The 18,000-nt window shown below is 30.0% G+C and overlaps 1 protein-coding gene across 4 annotated transcripts in view; it reads right to left on the bottom strand.

The window, feature by feature from the left end:
- The window catches only part of LOC124530259 (four and a half LIM domains protein 2), a 149,456-nt gene that overhangs the window by 49,924 nt on the left and 81,532 nt on the right, over positions 1-18,000 (bottom strand). For 2 of the 4 annotated variants that reach the window (XM_047104317.1, XM_047104319.1), the window contains exon 2: positions 14,246-14,545. The exons of 1 other annotated variant lie outside the window; for it this stretch is intronic. In XM_047104317.1, coding sequence (XP_046960273.1) covers positions 14,246-14,430 — 185 coding nt within the window. In that variant the 5' untranslated portion in view covers positions 14,431-14,545. The remainder of the gene's footprint in view (positions 1-14,245; positions 14,546-18,000) is intronic. One more of the 4 variants, XM_047104320.1, reaches the window with a different exon arrangement.

Below are 18,000 nucleotides of genomic sequence, written 5' to 3'. Positions count from 1 at the left end.
TATCGTTAGTAATTAAAATTAATTGCATTCTTCTGCAACGTTTTAAAAACTGTATCTATTTTTGATCTTGCAATAAATTATACTGATGTATTCGCCGAGACTTGATTTACGCTTTACGTTAGGAAGTCAGCCAAGTGATAATATATAACCTATGAATGTTTTACCATTCGTGTATACGGATAATGTGAGTCTTCAAATTATTTTCTGTATCCTTCAGGGTCGTAAGCTCCCTTCACCGATGTTTAAATTAAATTGATTTTGAGTATAACTGTCGTTTCATCATCATGGTATGGGCATGTAATGCGGAGGAATGAGGAACATATTGTGAGGAGGGCCTTGAGCATGGATGTGGATGGATATAGAGGTAGAGGACGACCAAGAACACGATGGATGGACTGTGTGAAAGACGATATGGTTAGAAAGAATGTTACTTGTGAGATGACGTCTGACAGAGAAGTATGGAAGGAGAAGACATGCTGCGCCGACCCCAAATAATATTGGGAAAAGGGCAGGAGGATGATGATGATGATGAGTATAACTGTCGTTTCTTTCTCCTATAATTAAGCATTTCATCTTTTAATTAAAATTAAACACTAAAATAATTCAATTAACGTAATGTTTGTGTTATGTATGGCTCATGCAGTATTTGTCAGAACTTTTGTCTATGGGAACCGATGTCAATTTCATATCAATTTCCTGCTCATTTGTCCAGATTTTTTAAATATTAAATATACTTTTTCTTAGGGATGAAACCCATGAAAACTTTGCAATTATGAATGTATATTTAAACTAATTTATCATGAGTTTATATTATTAATGTAAACTGTTAATATACGAGCTCTAATCTATGGATGCTTCTGTCTCGCCCAAGTAATTACTCGGGTAATTACCCAGACTATTCCTAGTATTTAACTGTAACATATCTGTAATTACGACGGCTCTAGGATGAAATAGTGGTTACGTCAAACAAGTAACAACAACCTTCCAGACCAAGGAGGCGTTGAATAATTTTAAACTGACAAAACGTGTGTATCTTTAGTCTGGTTTATAAATACACTTACCTGGCGCACATCCGATCATAACGTCATCCTGACGATATTATATGACTCCACGAGATACAAATAGGATTTTACTATACCTAGCTGCAAGTAACGTAATCACTTAAATTGTATTTTATTACATTACAAGCTATTTAATAAATTAATTATTTTGAAAAATATATTCAATTTATTTTATGGAATCAACGTCCTATTTTCAAATAAAGAATGTACAAAAAATTAAACAACTTAATTTTTATTATTGAATATTTCAAAGTCTTTACTTTATAAGGGGCTTCATCGAACGATGTAACCCTTGCACTTTTATGACTTGCAATAGTTCGCGTTCTCATAACGATCCTTACTTCAAGAATAGTAGGTACATTAAATTCACCGCCACTTCATTTTTATTTATTTATACTTTATTGTAGTAAATGTAGAAAATAGATGTCCTTTATTTCCGTTTACTTGCTGTCCCGTCCCGAATTAATATCTACGGGTTAAATTCATACCTCCTTTTAAAATATATTTCTTTGTGAAGGTTAGCGTTACAAAATAAACTATGTATTCTAAAGTCATACGATTTTAAAAGTATCAATAACAGACTTTTGCAAGGAAATAGGTATCTTTTTTGTTATTATCGCTGTATTCGTTTAGAAATAATTTAAGTCATTTAGTTTCAGAATCCCGTATTGTATACCGAGTATACCAATCCCGGGACCTACATATTTATGAAAGCTAAAACCACTGCAGATTTTAATCCAGTGTAACACGGTGTTCGCTCTATAAACGATATTGGCTTAAAATTGCGTTAGAATAAAATAGTCAATATCGATGCGGATATTCAAGTTTGATTGAACATTGTTTTATTATAATAATGCATATAGGAATATATATTTTCATACATGGTAACATTAATTCACCACATTAAACCAGGAAAATATCTCAACACATAGTTAGTCCTTTTTATACTGGGAATAGACTCTACAATGGTGTTTCATATTTTGAATTAAAAACGCACTCAATATGAATTATTCGGATGTTAATGAACCTTATACTAAGTGGTCTATAAGACATCTTTATTACATATATGAAACAACGAGGAGTTAGCTTCTGAATAATTAAGATTTACTTAATGTAGAACCATTTATTTCCATTAAAAACCTCTTCCTTAAACTGACAATGTTATACGTTACAAAACAATCAGAGTACGCCTTTATGTTCGTCGAAGACGCCGCAGTGATATCATTTAATAAAAGAAAGTGCGCCGCGCCTATCCGCCCTTAACCCTTAGACTCAAAGGCGAACGGATACAAATAATTGGATTTTTATATTTTTTATTCTTACCTACAATCGTAGAACAATAGAGATACTGGTTTTCATCTATTTTTGTTTCGGACCCCGAATTTAAAATCGTATCAATTAATATTTAGGTAATTAAAGTTTTATTAAAACCACCATCAACCGAAGTTCAAGTTGTTTTTTTTTTAAACTTTATTAATATAGTAAATAAAAAAAAACAATAACATATCGTTTTGATTATAAATTATCATAATATACATATGTGCAAGGATACAATAATTTGAGACAAAAAAAACAACAGAAAACACAGAAACTCTATTTAATTATTATTAAATAAATATTAAAGATTACATGTTTAATGAATAATCTGATTAATTTAATAATTAGACACTCCCTAAAAACGAGGGATATGGATTAATATCGCTGCATCGTTTTGACATTGATGTATCGCACTACAAAATATATTTCGTTTATGCGATAAATTCCGCTTATTATTATTAGGTAATAAAAATTAATATTTGTCTATGCCGTGATGACGTTAAGTACCGTCAATGATTGTAGTTACATCTAGTCTAAACTATTGTGTAATAATGTTTTGTAATACGGGATTTAGAGCGTAACCTCATACTGTCTTTCTATTGTACGTATGAATGTCCATGAAATAAATAAGAAATTAAGCCGGCGTTAAGTATAAGAGATAAACAATTAGAAATAAAAAGTAATTGACTTTTGTATTTATGTTAAAGAAATTCTTACTGTCACGCTATGAGACGAATTTAATTCTGGCTTATGGCGATATGGCTTAAATAAAAAATACCTCAACAATTTGAAGCAGAGCGGAGCAAAATATTTTCAAATAAAATGGTTTCTGGCTGAGGTTTTTAAAATTAAATTTTGTTATTCAATACAACAACAGACAACAATAAAGAAATAATTTATTTAAGTAGAAAATGAGATGAAACCAGTTCATGATTAGTTCATTGTCATAAATGTATAAAATCCATAAATCGCGTTGTAAAGTGTCAGTTCACGGATAGCTGACAAGTAATAAAAGATGTAAACAAACTTGAATTTTTAATAAATTTTCGTCATTAATTTGTGAATTACCGAATTATGATTTCTGTTGTGGTTTACAGTTTTTACTTGAATTTGGCGTCGTATTGACTTTGTATGGGTAAAATTCATACAAAGGTTTCAATTTTTCACAACCCCGTGTCTCAAAGTTATGCACTCAATAAATAGAGTGCTTTTAAAGTTGTGTACTCAGTAGTTTTGGCAGTGCGTTAATAGTCAAGACATCAATATTTACATTACAATCTTTATCAAATTTAGCAAACAACAACTTCAATAAAAATTAAACTTTATCGATATAAGCGTATCAAATATATATCTTAATCTAAGAATTAACATTTTTAAATGTTATCTGTGGCACTATAAATGATTATTCAACACAATATTCATAAATGTGAACTCCTAGTCGATTGACACCTATGTTTAATCTTCCTAATTATGTGTGTACAGATATAGATGACAGTTATAGTTATTATGTTCAAACCAGAACAAAGCAAGTTTACATAAATTCTTAACTCCCATGGCATCTGTGATGCGCTCAATTGGTATGTGACTATGCTGCGCCGGCGCCATCAGAAGGTTCAATGACTCCATGTACGTGTTTACTGATCATTTCTCTTAATCCTCGTCAACATTCGTCAACAATGTTCTCATGTCTAACATATTTTGCTTCATACAAACTTAGTCATTATTTGTTTATCTTAAAGATCTTAATCGTGTGCGCAATATTAAATCTATCCCACCGTACAATCACATGCCACTAGATTTTATCCTTAGCATAATCTACGGAGAATGTAATTGATAGAATTCATTTGCATTACAAGCTGTACGGACACAATATTTATGAATAACGTCGTGATTAAAATCTGCATTTATATGGAAGCGTTCATTTGCATTTATCCATGCTATTAGTCGATTACAGCATAGTTCTCTCAGGCCAAAGAATATGCTTTTATTTTTTTATAATATGTATAACATTTAGGGAACATTTATTAAATAAAGCATTTTAACTTTGTAAGTTTTTTTTTTTGAGAACGAATCTGAATATCAATTGAAATTCTAAAATAACTTCTTTTCTTTTAAATTGAGTTCACAGTTAAATAAAATAATAAGAAAGTCCGAATATATTTTCTATATATAAAGTGTAAATACTACTTCAGTGATACTATTTATCTTTCCAGTAGATTTATTTACGAGAGTAAGCTCGGCTATTTATAGACAAGTTTGTCGAGTGTTGGCATATTCACTGCCCAAACAAAATTATTGTTATTTTCATAAACAAGTATATACCAATATGTGCTTAAGTAACAGCCCATAAATGTCAAACTACTGGACTAAGGCCCTGTTCCTCTTAAAGAGTAGCTTATCCACCACACCGCTCCCCTGAGCTCCGTTCAATATGACGCGGAAATTCTTCCGAAGCATGCAAGTTTTGAGTGCGAAATTTTAAACATAAAATCGAGCAATTGAGAATCAGTTATAAATGAACTAGTGACAGGGCCCTGCTTCGCACTGGTGCAATGCTGATATATATATAGAATTTGTTTATTTACATCACATTAGAAACTACTAAATTTATCTGTCTTTCCTTACTATATTGTCCATGTATTATATGCAAAAACCTTCTCGAATCACTCTATCTATTAATAAAAACCGCATCAAAATCCGTTGCGTAATATTTAAGATCTAAGCATACACAGTGACAAACAGCGGTAAGCGACTTTGTTTTATACTATACAATAATGATGATAAGGATGTTAAGATTGGAAGCCGCGGTAATCGGTGCTGTACAGAAATTAAACAGAGTTAGTTATGACAATTTGAAGTAGTAATAATACGAATCGCCTGCATTATGCACTGTCCTTAGAATGCATCTAATCCCACTTGCCCTACATTCGAGTCGCACATGACAGAACAAATCTTGTTATCCAGTCCACCGCGTTTCGAACGCTTTGTTCTCATTACAAGTTACGATGTTTGGCCTCGTGACATGGTCATAAAATATATTCCTGTTGTTTTGTTAATAGTTCAAGGTGATAGTTAAAATCCACGTGTGTTAATTTTATATTTCGAAAATCGACGTCACATGAGGACTTATAAAAGCACGGCGACTTTCTTGATGTTTTAATTTGGATCATGAAAACTGTTTCCGTTTTTGTTTTATATAAATAAGTAAGGTTTTATTTATAAAACTTGTCGGTAATTTTTGTATGAGAATATTGCAATTCAAACCGGGGTTTTTATTACGCCGCTTGTGACTCTAATTGAAATAACTCACTCACAAACAAAGCTGGTGATTTTGATGGATTTTAAATCCATCAAAATCACCATATATTTTAACAAACTATTCGGAATTTAGAATCTGCCAACAAAAAAACCGATTTTTTTAACAAATGAAATTGCATGATCAACATTATTATATAAATAATATTTTATTGCAATTATTATTAATTTAAAAACATTACGTTTATTAAATTCAAAAGGTGATTATAGTCAGATAAAATTACCATCGCAGAAATTAAGCAAGATCTATGAAGAAGCGTTTTTTTCTCACAACATTCTTTAATTTGTACAATAATGCATACGAAAAAGCCTTGAAACAATCGTTTCATTCGTGGGAATTTATCGTCTATTCATTTCCTAAATTGTTTTAGAATTGTTTCTAATCCACATAGTGCACAGTTTCTGGTCCCAGGTTTTATATATCCAAAAGCCTTTTAAGGAGATTGGATTTCCTGAGTAAATGAAGTAAAGAAGGAAAGATCCTACGAGTAAGTGATAAAATCTTCATTTCCATATTCGGTGATACTATATTTCTTTTTCTCTTGTAATATAAAAATAAATATAAGTAATTTTTTTTTATTGCATGCGAACTTTTTTTTAATGTGTGTTACTACCAATAAACACAGTATAGTATTTAATAACATTTTAATAAAAACAACAATAACAGCAACAGTGCTTAGCTAAGTCTATAATGATTAATGAAGCATCATTAAAATGTCTTCTAAATTGTACCAAGGTTCCCAAAAGTCGATTCAAAGACTAGGCAGCTGAATTTGCTTCAACGACGTAATTATATAAATTTTATCTTTTTGAAAGTCGGTAATACAATGTTATATTCAATGAGGAGGACATAAAAATTAAAACTTTGCAGCGAGACTTGATAGAAGATAGTTCGAAGATAATGGTTGCCTTGAATAATAATTACCGCCACTACATAATGGATTCTAATTAAGTTAATACTTTAAAGCGCAGTAGAAGATCCATTTTTAAAGTTTTAATAGGTGCTTAGTATGAACAGGTGCGAATTAACTAAGACTCGAAAACCTTAGCACAAAATTTTCCCACGTTACGTCGCGAACTTTTTATTCCTGAAATTATATAATATGATCCTTCTTCAAACTACATACAAACAGATTTTAATGTCGATCAGCTATGATGACTTATAGCCATCATCGGGATTATGGAAAAGTCTAAAATAATTTGATTGAATATTTTTTTATGCGAAATTGAATCTGGTATTGTAAAATAAGAAGACAAATTGTTTCGCAAGTGATAGGTCTGGTTTTAGTCCAAAATTATAAGAACAATTCAGGTAGGCACTTATATACTTACGTACAAAGAAAATAACTTATTTTAACTATCAATCAGTCATCAAAATAAAATTGAAGTCTACAAATTATGTTTATATTCCATCGATAAGACCACAACCGCATTGGATCATATCCAAAAATACAATTTGCAAAAAATCGTCACACATTTCGTTTGCAAAAGAAATAAATAAATATGGAAGATTTATACTGGTTAACAAAACGTTGCAGTAATGATGATTATAAATTAAGAATAGATTTGTGGCTGTTTGGTTTGGCTTGTGATTGCTGAGATCAGCTGTTGGCGTTGATTTGTGTGGATCCGGCTTTGCTTATTGACATCGAATTATTTTAAATGAATTTCCGAAGTTGTGGTAGTGTGAAAATCATCTAGAGCGAAAGTTTGCATATTTTTGAATTTGGATTGAAAAACTCAATTCAGAAACTCTATAAACATTGGCATTCTAATAAGTAAGATTTATTTCTTACAACGTTGACAAATTTTGTGCACGTGTAAATCATTGCACTACGCCATTCTGCTCGACATAGCACTGGGAGTCTTACCCTTATAATTAAAACACAACACCACACACCACAGTTAATATTGCTGATAAGCTTGCAAACATACCTATTCTAGAAAAAAACCGAATTGTAAAAAAAAAAATTCGAGTTCCAAAAAAGTGTGATATTTAGAATTTGACATAAAGGCGAAGACTAATATAATTTAATAAAATCGAGTATTTTTTTTTAAAACTTTCTTCTCTATCCCAGTCCTGACCTTCACATTAAATAATTACGCCAGAACTTTTGAATCATTCAATATTATTTAAACTAAACGTACTGAGAACCAATTGTTATGACATAGCTGTCGTGAACAGAATCATACAGAATTTATCTCAACTGTTTGCGTAATACGTAAAATATACTTAATAGATTTTAACCAGGCAACGAAGACGTGAAGGTTAACGTTGTTCATATGTATTTTAAATTTATTAAAATAATGCTAAGAGCGATTCGAATACAAGAAGGTTCTCTGTCATTGTAATAATGATATTGAAAGGCTTAGAATTTAAGCAGAACAAGACAATTTTTAAGAACAGTTAAGTGAGTCCTTACAAATAAATGTTTATCATAATTTATCAAATTTATTTGTGAAGGACACTCGTGAGGAAACCTGCATGACTCGCAAAATATAGACGTCACAGTAATTTCGAAATAAAAGCTGAATGGTTCTGTAGAACAGTTCGCATTTGTTACTTTTAGCAGTATTCGGTTCCGAATTGTTATATTTTGTATTCATATTCGACATTATGATTATAAAAAAATGCTATTTTTATTGTTGAATTCGTACCATGAATTTAATTCTAATTGTAACGTTTGCCTTTAGTCGTTTTACCTAGTAATACGTTATAATACATCATAATTACGTAGTAGTACGTTTTGCATAATTAAAACATGTAGTTATCCCTCCATATATATAAGTAAAACTTATTGTTTTTATCAAGCTATCCTTTTTACTTGTAACGAAATGTAAAATAAACGGTCCCCGGCGCGGCACACTTTTTTCTGTTGTTTAGTATGGATATAACATATCTGTTTATTAGAATATCATTGATAACAGGTACATTCATTTAAAAAATATATATTGCGTTGACATTTGAAAAATATTTCGACGGGACTCTAAAAACTGACGGTCAAGTATTATTTCGAAACGTTTAGATAATTAATGTAAAGTGTAATGTTTTGGTTAATTAACATCGCACTATTCTGTGCGATTTCGTTTAATTGGAATTTATATTTTTACTAGCACTCAAAACGAACGAAAATAAAAAGTTTATTTATGTTTATCTAAATGGGACAACCCGTATACCCAAATACCAAGTTCGTGGACTCATTTCAATAATCTACTCTGTCGCCTAACGTTTGCAAAATAACACTTTCTATGTTTATAACGCTCAATATAACTCGTATTTCACACATTTTAATGGAATTGGTATCCCACGTTCATCAGAATCCACCTACTCTAGTTTTTCAACCCAATACATCTAGTACAAAAAGCAGTTAATTAGTTGTAATACTATATATCGTATTACTTAGACTGCACTGCACTAATGTCAATATTATCTTCAAGTTTGAGCAGCATTGAGAAAAATATATAATTAATATAGAAATTGTTTAAAGATTGCCGACGGTGTTGATAGTAAAAGCAAGAACATCTCGTCTTATAATTAAAAAAAATAACAGTGACTCATACAACGAAGTTTGTTTTAATATTAAAACTGCAGATAGATTTCATTAATGAGAGCTGTATGCATTATACATAATTTAATTTATATCTTTTTCGAAATCTTAGATGCATAGATAAGTTAAGCAAGGTTGAGTGTCATTTTTAATGCACTCAAAACTGAGTATAAAGCGTTTGTGGTTAATACAGCATCAATGAATGGCGCATGTTTCAAACCAATTTGGCAATGTTCCAAACATATGGCATGCCCCGTCTATGCTCTGTTTGTGAATCCACTCCTTTTTAATATTAAAAGAAAAAAATTCTATATAAAGATTATCCATTCGCTCTTATCAAAGTTTTATGATAATGGGTTATTCATTTTATGGGTTACGATATATTTTTTGAACTAAGTCGGTATTTCTATTTATTTTATCTATTTGAATAACGTAATAATCCGTTTTATTTTTAGTTATCGATTGATAGCAAATAAAAAATACATCCTATTTTTCAAATTTGGCTTTGACAATGTAAAATCATAAATTTATATTCATATATTTAACGAAGTTACTTCAAGTATTTCTTATAGGGAAATTAAATTTCAATTAGTTATATGACGGATTTACAATATACGCAAAAGTGTACGATTTGTTAGCGAGTTCGTAAACAGCTGATAAAAAATATCGTGATGAATAAAATAAATGTATCCAGGATCGCGAGACTTTTGTCGCGTCAAAATTGTTTATGGTTACTATTTTTTTTAATTTGACATCTTGATTTGATACAGAAATATTCGTTTACATCATAAGATGCAATAAATAATCATTACTACGAGTATAAAACCTTGTTTAATACATTAAAGTTTGAAAAATGATAATTTCAACACGAAAATAGTAATGTGGAACAGGTATTTGTAGAAGATATTCAGTTAAGACATCATTTATAAGCTTCTGGTGACAGAGTTACAATTTTAATGATCTTAAAAATATCCAACCCAATAATATACGACCGTTGACACTTTATAACATTGAAATAAAAAAAGGCAAAGAAAATGTCGAAAGCACGGAACACAGCGACAACTGATGCGTTTTAAAACTAATTCTATAATATTAACGGTTCGATTTATCTAAGGGAATGAATGACGAATGTTTCTGAAAATTAAGGTTATAATTAATAAAGATGAAATATCTTATTATTCTATATTTAAATTTAATCAGGTCTATAATTATTATATTGAGCGTTCAGCAATAGTATTCGAAAAACATTAAATAAAAATAACATTTTTATTTAATAATGATAATGTACAATTTTTGTGTTTTTTCAGACACTAACTTTCTTTACCAGAATTATAGATCAATAAGTTTAATTGAAATGTTTAAAAATCGTAATCGCAAACGGAAGATCTTAAATGAAAACAATAATATCATAAAACAAAATCCCTTTTATCTTTCAATAGTAGCGACGATACATCCGGCGCAATGAGATATGCGTGTATTTTAGGAACGATTCGAATCAATTGAACTATTCGCAAAAAAAAAAACGTATGGAAGGAAGTTATTTTACGCAGCTTACAGCAGAGTGAACTGGTAGAAAATATCATGTAAGGAAAAAGTTATACCCTCTTCAGGCGACGTTTCTCTCTCTCTCTCTCTCTCTCTCCCTGTCTCTTTCTATTATATAGGGTTTAATAAAACATTATCTACAATTATATTTTGTGATTGGACATCCTTTTTTCTTATCATTTATCGCAACTATTTTGTTTCTTATTATTTAATTATTCTTAAACATTTTTAATTTGATTAAATGTATGTTTTAATAATAAATAAACATATATCGAAGGCAATTTCGTTCGAAGCAGGTGGCCCCTGAGAAATATTTTTTTTAAATATTTGAATTTAGAAACAATATTTTGTTATCAATCTGATACTACATTTCACATGTGCAACTCATGTTTTTGTTTCATCTACATTTTCATTAGAACTTAAGTATCTTTGGTCGTACAGTTACAATCAGATATAAACATGGATATTTTTCCCTTTCATCCGTCGAAAAACATGTTTATAAGAGAAGATTTCATTAGAAAAAACAAAAACAACGATGAATGAAGTCAGATGAAGAAAAAATGTTTATTAAACAACTCATTCTTTCATACATTGCTCATTCAATGCAATGTCCGCTATTGTCGAACTGCTGACGTATTAATAAAATACAGATACATTATAAATAGCTGATTAAATGTTATTAGTAGTTATATTCACACATATTTACCGTTGAGCATACTTATATAAAACTCTTTGTTATAAGCAATGTTCTACTATTTGCAAATAAGTCACAGGTGCGAAGAAACAAGCTGGTATGAAATTTATATTAAAAAAATAAAACTGATTCCTAATTGGATTTGATTTCATAATATTCTAATATATATACATAAATTATATAATACATAAAAATCACCTAAAACTTATTGTTAAATTGTTGCTACAAAGGCATCCATTTGACGAAATTAGAATTCCATTTTTAAAATCACGCTGGTATTATTGATAAAAAATATTTATTCTCATCACAACTTTTTAATTTTATCCTCGGGATAAATTAAATATTATAATATTTACCTACATATTCTATATAAATGTCATGTAATAATTAATACTATTATTATAAAATATATGTTATGTGATAATTTCTTGGCAAGGGATAGAACACGATTGACACACGAAGGTCGATAGACTTCCATAAAGCTGACGGGTTTTAATAGAACCGAGACGCGTCGTCCGGAAAGATCAAAAGTAGCAAATTTAATTATGAATCTATTGTATATAGACTGCCATAACTTCTGCTATATATATTACTACGAAGTTTTAGTACAATGTATTCTTAGATTTTATTACTTTGGGTTTTTATATACATATATCATATAAAAATTATTTTAGAGAAAACCTAAAGCGTTCCGAAGTAATAACACTTTTTGAGTTTTATATTCATAAAAAAATATTTAGATTATGGATATTTAAGAAGTATATATATTATGCTAGAAGAATAGAGTCAGGCGGTTCCAGATGCCTTAGATCCTTCACTCTGACCTTTGGCACGTCGATCGACGTCTAATGGAACGAATAATGCCAAGCCCACCATAAGATTTACATTGCATCTATTTCAAAGCTAACAATATTGACTACTGCATGTCAGAACTTCTGCTATGATATACTCACATATATAAAACTGTATCAGGGATATGTATGTATCAGAAAATAAAAGTTTGTTAACGAAAATATTTTAATTCCAGGTAGGGTCACGTGACAAATCTGTCAGGGTAGTTTAGGTTAGGTTATCACCACTCAATTATCTTAAACGCTACCGCTTAGCGCTAATGTCTTTGATCAGTGGTGACCACTTACAATAGGGGAGGATTTTTATTCATCGTGTTATAATACATATGTTTATATGAGCTATGTGTAATATATTTATTAAAAGTGAAATATCATATCACAGCTGTTTATGTCTAGTCTCGAAACGGTAAGAGTTAAAAGTCAAAGACACAACTCACACTTTACTATACTTATATAAAAAAGTATCATATAATTACAAATGACGACTAATGTGGAGATCGCTTAAATATTTATATCCGTCAAATCGATATCAATAGTATTTTGTTTTATAATAGTTTTTGGTTATTTCAAAAGTAGTTGTCGTTTTAATGTCACATGATATAATTTATTTACATTCCATTTACATTATAAATATACAAGTTTAAAACATCGCTTTACTACACATAGTGCGTTCAAAGGAATTGACTATAATTTATAAACTCCTATTATTATTACATTGGCAACGCTATGAGAATTGAAAATCATCAACCAATGAATGTATTGTGAAGTTTTTATTAGATTAAGATCTTACGATAACATCATATGGTCCTTAGTATTTGTTTTAGCCTTAATATATGTGATGAATTTGATGATACAAAACATAGAAGTCAGTTTCGATCATGATAAAGCATATGCCAAGACGATAATGAATTAATCATTACAATATTACTCATAAAAATCTTCATGACGGCGTCTGAACGTAATCTGTAAAAAAATAACTCTAAAAATAAACAACAAAAAGACGAAATCCAATAAAAAAGCAATGCGCAATCTGGATTTACAAATATTTAACTGAAATAATTACCAGAGCCTCATTACGCGGTTTGTTGAATTTTATGTTTCATGATTGTTTTTCATCTCATGTCGTGGGCGACTTAAAAGTCGAGAGTGTACTGAACTTAATCTATTTTTCTGGATTTTTCCATTATCCGAAATTTAAGAGATAATGTAAGGTTATTTTTTATTTCTACGCTGTACCGTCAAAATAATCGAAACAAATTATATAAACGACTTTTTAGATTAATCTAGGTATATTAATTTTGTGTTTAAGTATTTTAGCGATTATTTATCTGTTCGATTAAAAAAAAATACATATATTATAAAAAGAGTCAGTTGTCATAGTTATACTTATACCATATTTCAGTGTTTTATTTAATTTTTTTACAGTTAATTATTGTGACCAAGAATGTAAAATATTAACGCATGGAAAATTTCATTTGTAAAGTTATGTAAACAACACTGTGTACTGGTTTCCTCAATTTGATCGAAATGGGCGATGATGGCAACACTAAATGTTTTTGTGGGCATTAAACTTGAAATCGGTTGGTCGTAACTTTGTTAATGTGTGAGCAAATGAGCGACACGGCATTTGCTGATATTAAGGATCCCACATCGTAAACGAAAATTATATGATATTATTAAGTATCGTGATACGCAATTTAAAAATGAGTTTTAATGCTTATTGTAAATTGCACGGCAAATGAATATTTCTTTGTATTTTGGCAAGTAAAAAAAAGAATTAATTTTTCTCGTTAGCCAAAAGACTTCAATCGAAAATTTTTATTAAGTAACTATTCTAGATATGCAAATTTAGAAGATTTAATCTCAAGTACATTTTATGCAACCCATCGGATTAATATATCCTACTAAGCTTACCTTATAACCATCTCCAAAACATCTTCCCTCTCGAAGACCTTGCAATATAAGTGCAGGATCTTCAAGCATGTGTACTGCAGACCAGTCCAGGTCAGATCCGCTGATTTTAGGGCTTCATCCCAGGGGCAGTTATCGTGTCTCGACAGGCACAGCATGCCGTCGCGAGCACTTTCCGTAGGAGGCATTTAATCTTTGGTTTCGTTGAGATCTTTCAAGGAACTTTAGTTATTGTTCAGTCTTATAAGCGCTGTTACGTTTGAAACCACTTAAGCGATGATTCATAAAGGAAGACCGGTTTTGCTAGCAGCATTTATTAGAAACAGATTGTAGCCATAGTTATTTCAATGTCTAGATTTTTAAGTCATGTAATTAACATTTGCTATGTCCTTTATCATTTGTCTTTTCATTTACTATCTAGCATAAGAATAAGCCAAATAAAGTGTGCACACAATTCTCCTATATAATATATTACTAATTACTAATAGATTATAAATTCTACGAATACCTACTATTAGTAGTAGTAGGTAACCATATAATTTATTTCCAATTCAGTACCTATAAAAGAACAATATAACAGCAAAAATTAATGTCATCTCAACGAGTTTAATGTGAGCGATGAGTGTATGACAAAAACATGTTTTCTACAAGCTTATCTCTATACGGTAACGATGTCGTGTCAACCTCCAGGACAATCGGTCAGTCCTTCAAGGGAACAGTGATTATTATAGTAGTGCCAAAAACTAATATTCGATTAACTCATTTTTAATCTGTTAACAACTAGGAATTTTGTTTACGAAATTACCATACGTAATTATTTGTTGAATCGATTTAGTAGCCCTTTTTGAGCACTAAGTTCTTATTTAGAAAGTTTACCAATATCCTTATTGTAATTTAGACTTACAATAATAATAAACAGAAGTATAAATTATTAATCTGTAATTGTTCATTATGCGAATAAAATTACTTGCGGAAATAATTTATAAGTGTAGCCTATTTTAATCGATTACATAATTCCATACAGTACTAAATACCTATAATCGAATAATTGTAGCGGAAACTTTTCCCATCAAGATCGAATAACTTATGAATTATTCAAAACAATAACAAGAGTAGTCGACTGAAATATTTTCGATCTATTAAATATTAAATAATATCGCGGTGGCCTATCATATTCACTATTGAATAAATCGTTCCGGTACTTTAAGTCACAAATGAAGATTAATTTAGAAAAACACGCCAAAACAAGCTACCACTATCCCCATATTTATTTCAATATTTAATTGTATCTGCGTGTTGCATAATTTGTAAGGCTTTTTTAAGATCTATAATACGATTTATATAAACAAAACAAATGATATCCTATTTATAGGTCTTAATCTGAATACATGACTTATAAGTCATAAGAAATAAGCGTATCAGAAAAACGACCAATAAGAACAGAGGTCGTGAGCGGCAGACAATAATATAAGCTTGTCAGGAAGTTCCAATTTAAACAATTCGCTGTTGACAGCTATTGTTACTGAACTAAATAAAGATTGGTTTAGACATCTACAATAACAAGCCGCAACAAGTTTATACGAACAAGATACGATCAATCGGCGTATAGATCGATTGCTAGATTATTATAATTTAAGATTTCTGTTTTAATTACTAACAGACACATTTATAACATACATTTGTGAGAAAAAATAACTTAATTATTTTTTAAATGAAACCTTTTAAGCATGTGCCTACAACACACGTGTAACAATTAAAAAAAATGGTTTAAATTGCCATTGCAAAAAAACGAATATTGATTGTCGACCTTCCCAAATGAAACCTTTAGTAATTTATCAACTTCTTTTATGGAGTCCTTTTTTGCTAGTTACATTTAATATTAATTATTTCTATTTCTGTCCTAATGATATGATATCCATACACAGTATTCCCGCTTACAAGGATAATATGATACTTAAAAGGCGTGTTGACATTTATACATGCTATTAGAGTATTAAATATGATTTAGTGTAATATCTCGAGCATTATAACTAGTTAAGTGTGCAAAGACATTATCTAAATGAGCCCATCAATTAATTGCCGCGTGTAGCATCAAGTAAAAAACTATGCATCATTACCGTTCCGACACATGTAACGTATTTCAATCAATGAAGGAATGAAGATAAAAAACATATAATCGCTCTTTTATTGTGCTAACCGTTCTTGATTAATATATATTTATTTATAATACAATACTATTCCGTCTAAGTATTTTTATCCACTTTAATTTGACAAAATTCCGATACAGCTATTGGACATTCAAATGCCATTTTTTTTACAATTCCATAGTGAACACCACCACACCATACCAGTTTAATTCGATATCAAATTTAGAACTTTGAGCTTATGTGCAATAAAGACTTATGACATTTGAAGATGTATTAATATTAATGATTGCGTCATATCGCTATATTCCGTATGTAATATTTTTCAATCCTATCTTAAGAGTTAAGAGTCTCAAGTCAGTATAACTACGAATAAAATTTTGGTGGTAAAACAATGCTGTAAAAACTACGTCCCTTCATGCATTCAGACACTACATTAAACAGTACTTGCCAACGCAAATTATCTCGTGCCTATATAATAATTAAACTAAAATGCATATGTCGGAATAAAAACCATACGAGCCTTCCTCGATAAGTAACATAACCATACAACATAATAAAACTATAGTGTCAAACTGTGGCTTCGCTTGCGTTTTAGGGGGAGCTATAGTGACAGGTGCTATGTATCATATGTAATTTTCTGTGTATCCAATACTTGATATGATTGATTGTGTAGGTAACGAAGCATATCAAAATTCACTCTAGAAATTACACTTAATATTAAATGTCGGTAGTAAGCATAAAGGTTACGAAAACTTGCTTCAGTTAGTGTAAAATTAAACAATGAATTCGGATTACATTTAAATCACACTATAATCTATATTGTAAAAGTATAATCAGACGAATAACATAACATTACGCAGATATAAACATAAATAAATCGAATTTTACATTATCTTATTATTCTTTAGTGTGTTACGACGCTATCTATGTCAAGTGAAGATGATTAGCGTAGTATTTAGTACATGTGAGGTTTCAGTATGAAGTTGCACTAGAAGTATTGCAGACCTTGATGATTAAAATTCTATTTCAAATCTTTATACTACGAAATATTAAATGTTTCCAACAAGGTCTGACTGGTCCGGTTGAAAGAACAAGAGATTCACGCTTATCATTTATTTTTAATATTTTACACTAAAACCTTCTTCAAATATCGGTTAGTAGTTTTTTTTTCGAGTTAGGGATAAAATAGTCTTCTAATTTTAGTTTAGATTTGGAACTGACCTATTAAATATTATTGTTAATATTATATTTATTACTTTATATAAAATGCAAACATAATTATCTTGATACTAAGTGGTCAAATCATAGTCATTGAATGTGTAAACGAATGTGTCATGGAAACAATCGACATGAGACAATTGTTATTTATTAAGTATCTTCCTAATAAACATTATATTGAGTCCGTATATCATAAATATACTTTGTCTTCATCTTGCAAATGTCAAATTCTTGTTGACAGAAAGAGATAAATCTGCGTGTCACGATTTCGCCGCTATACTAATTTTATTAGTGAGCCCGTTAAAGATTAGTAGGTATTTATAGAGCATGCACAATACGGTCATGTAACGTTAATAGGTACCTATGTGAAAAACACGATTGAAACGTGTATTT

Source organism: Vanessa cardui, chromosome 6 (assembly GCF_905220365.1).
Source record: "Vanessa cardui chromosome 6, ilVanCard2.1, whole genome shotgun sequence".
NCBI classification, from domain to species: Eukaryota; Metazoa; Arthropoda; class Insecta; order Lepidoptera; family Nymphalidae; genus Vanessa; species Vanessa cardui.
The sequence above is the reverse complement of the archived record's forward strand: the minus strand, read 5'-3'. Positions and strand labels throughout refer to the sequence as shown.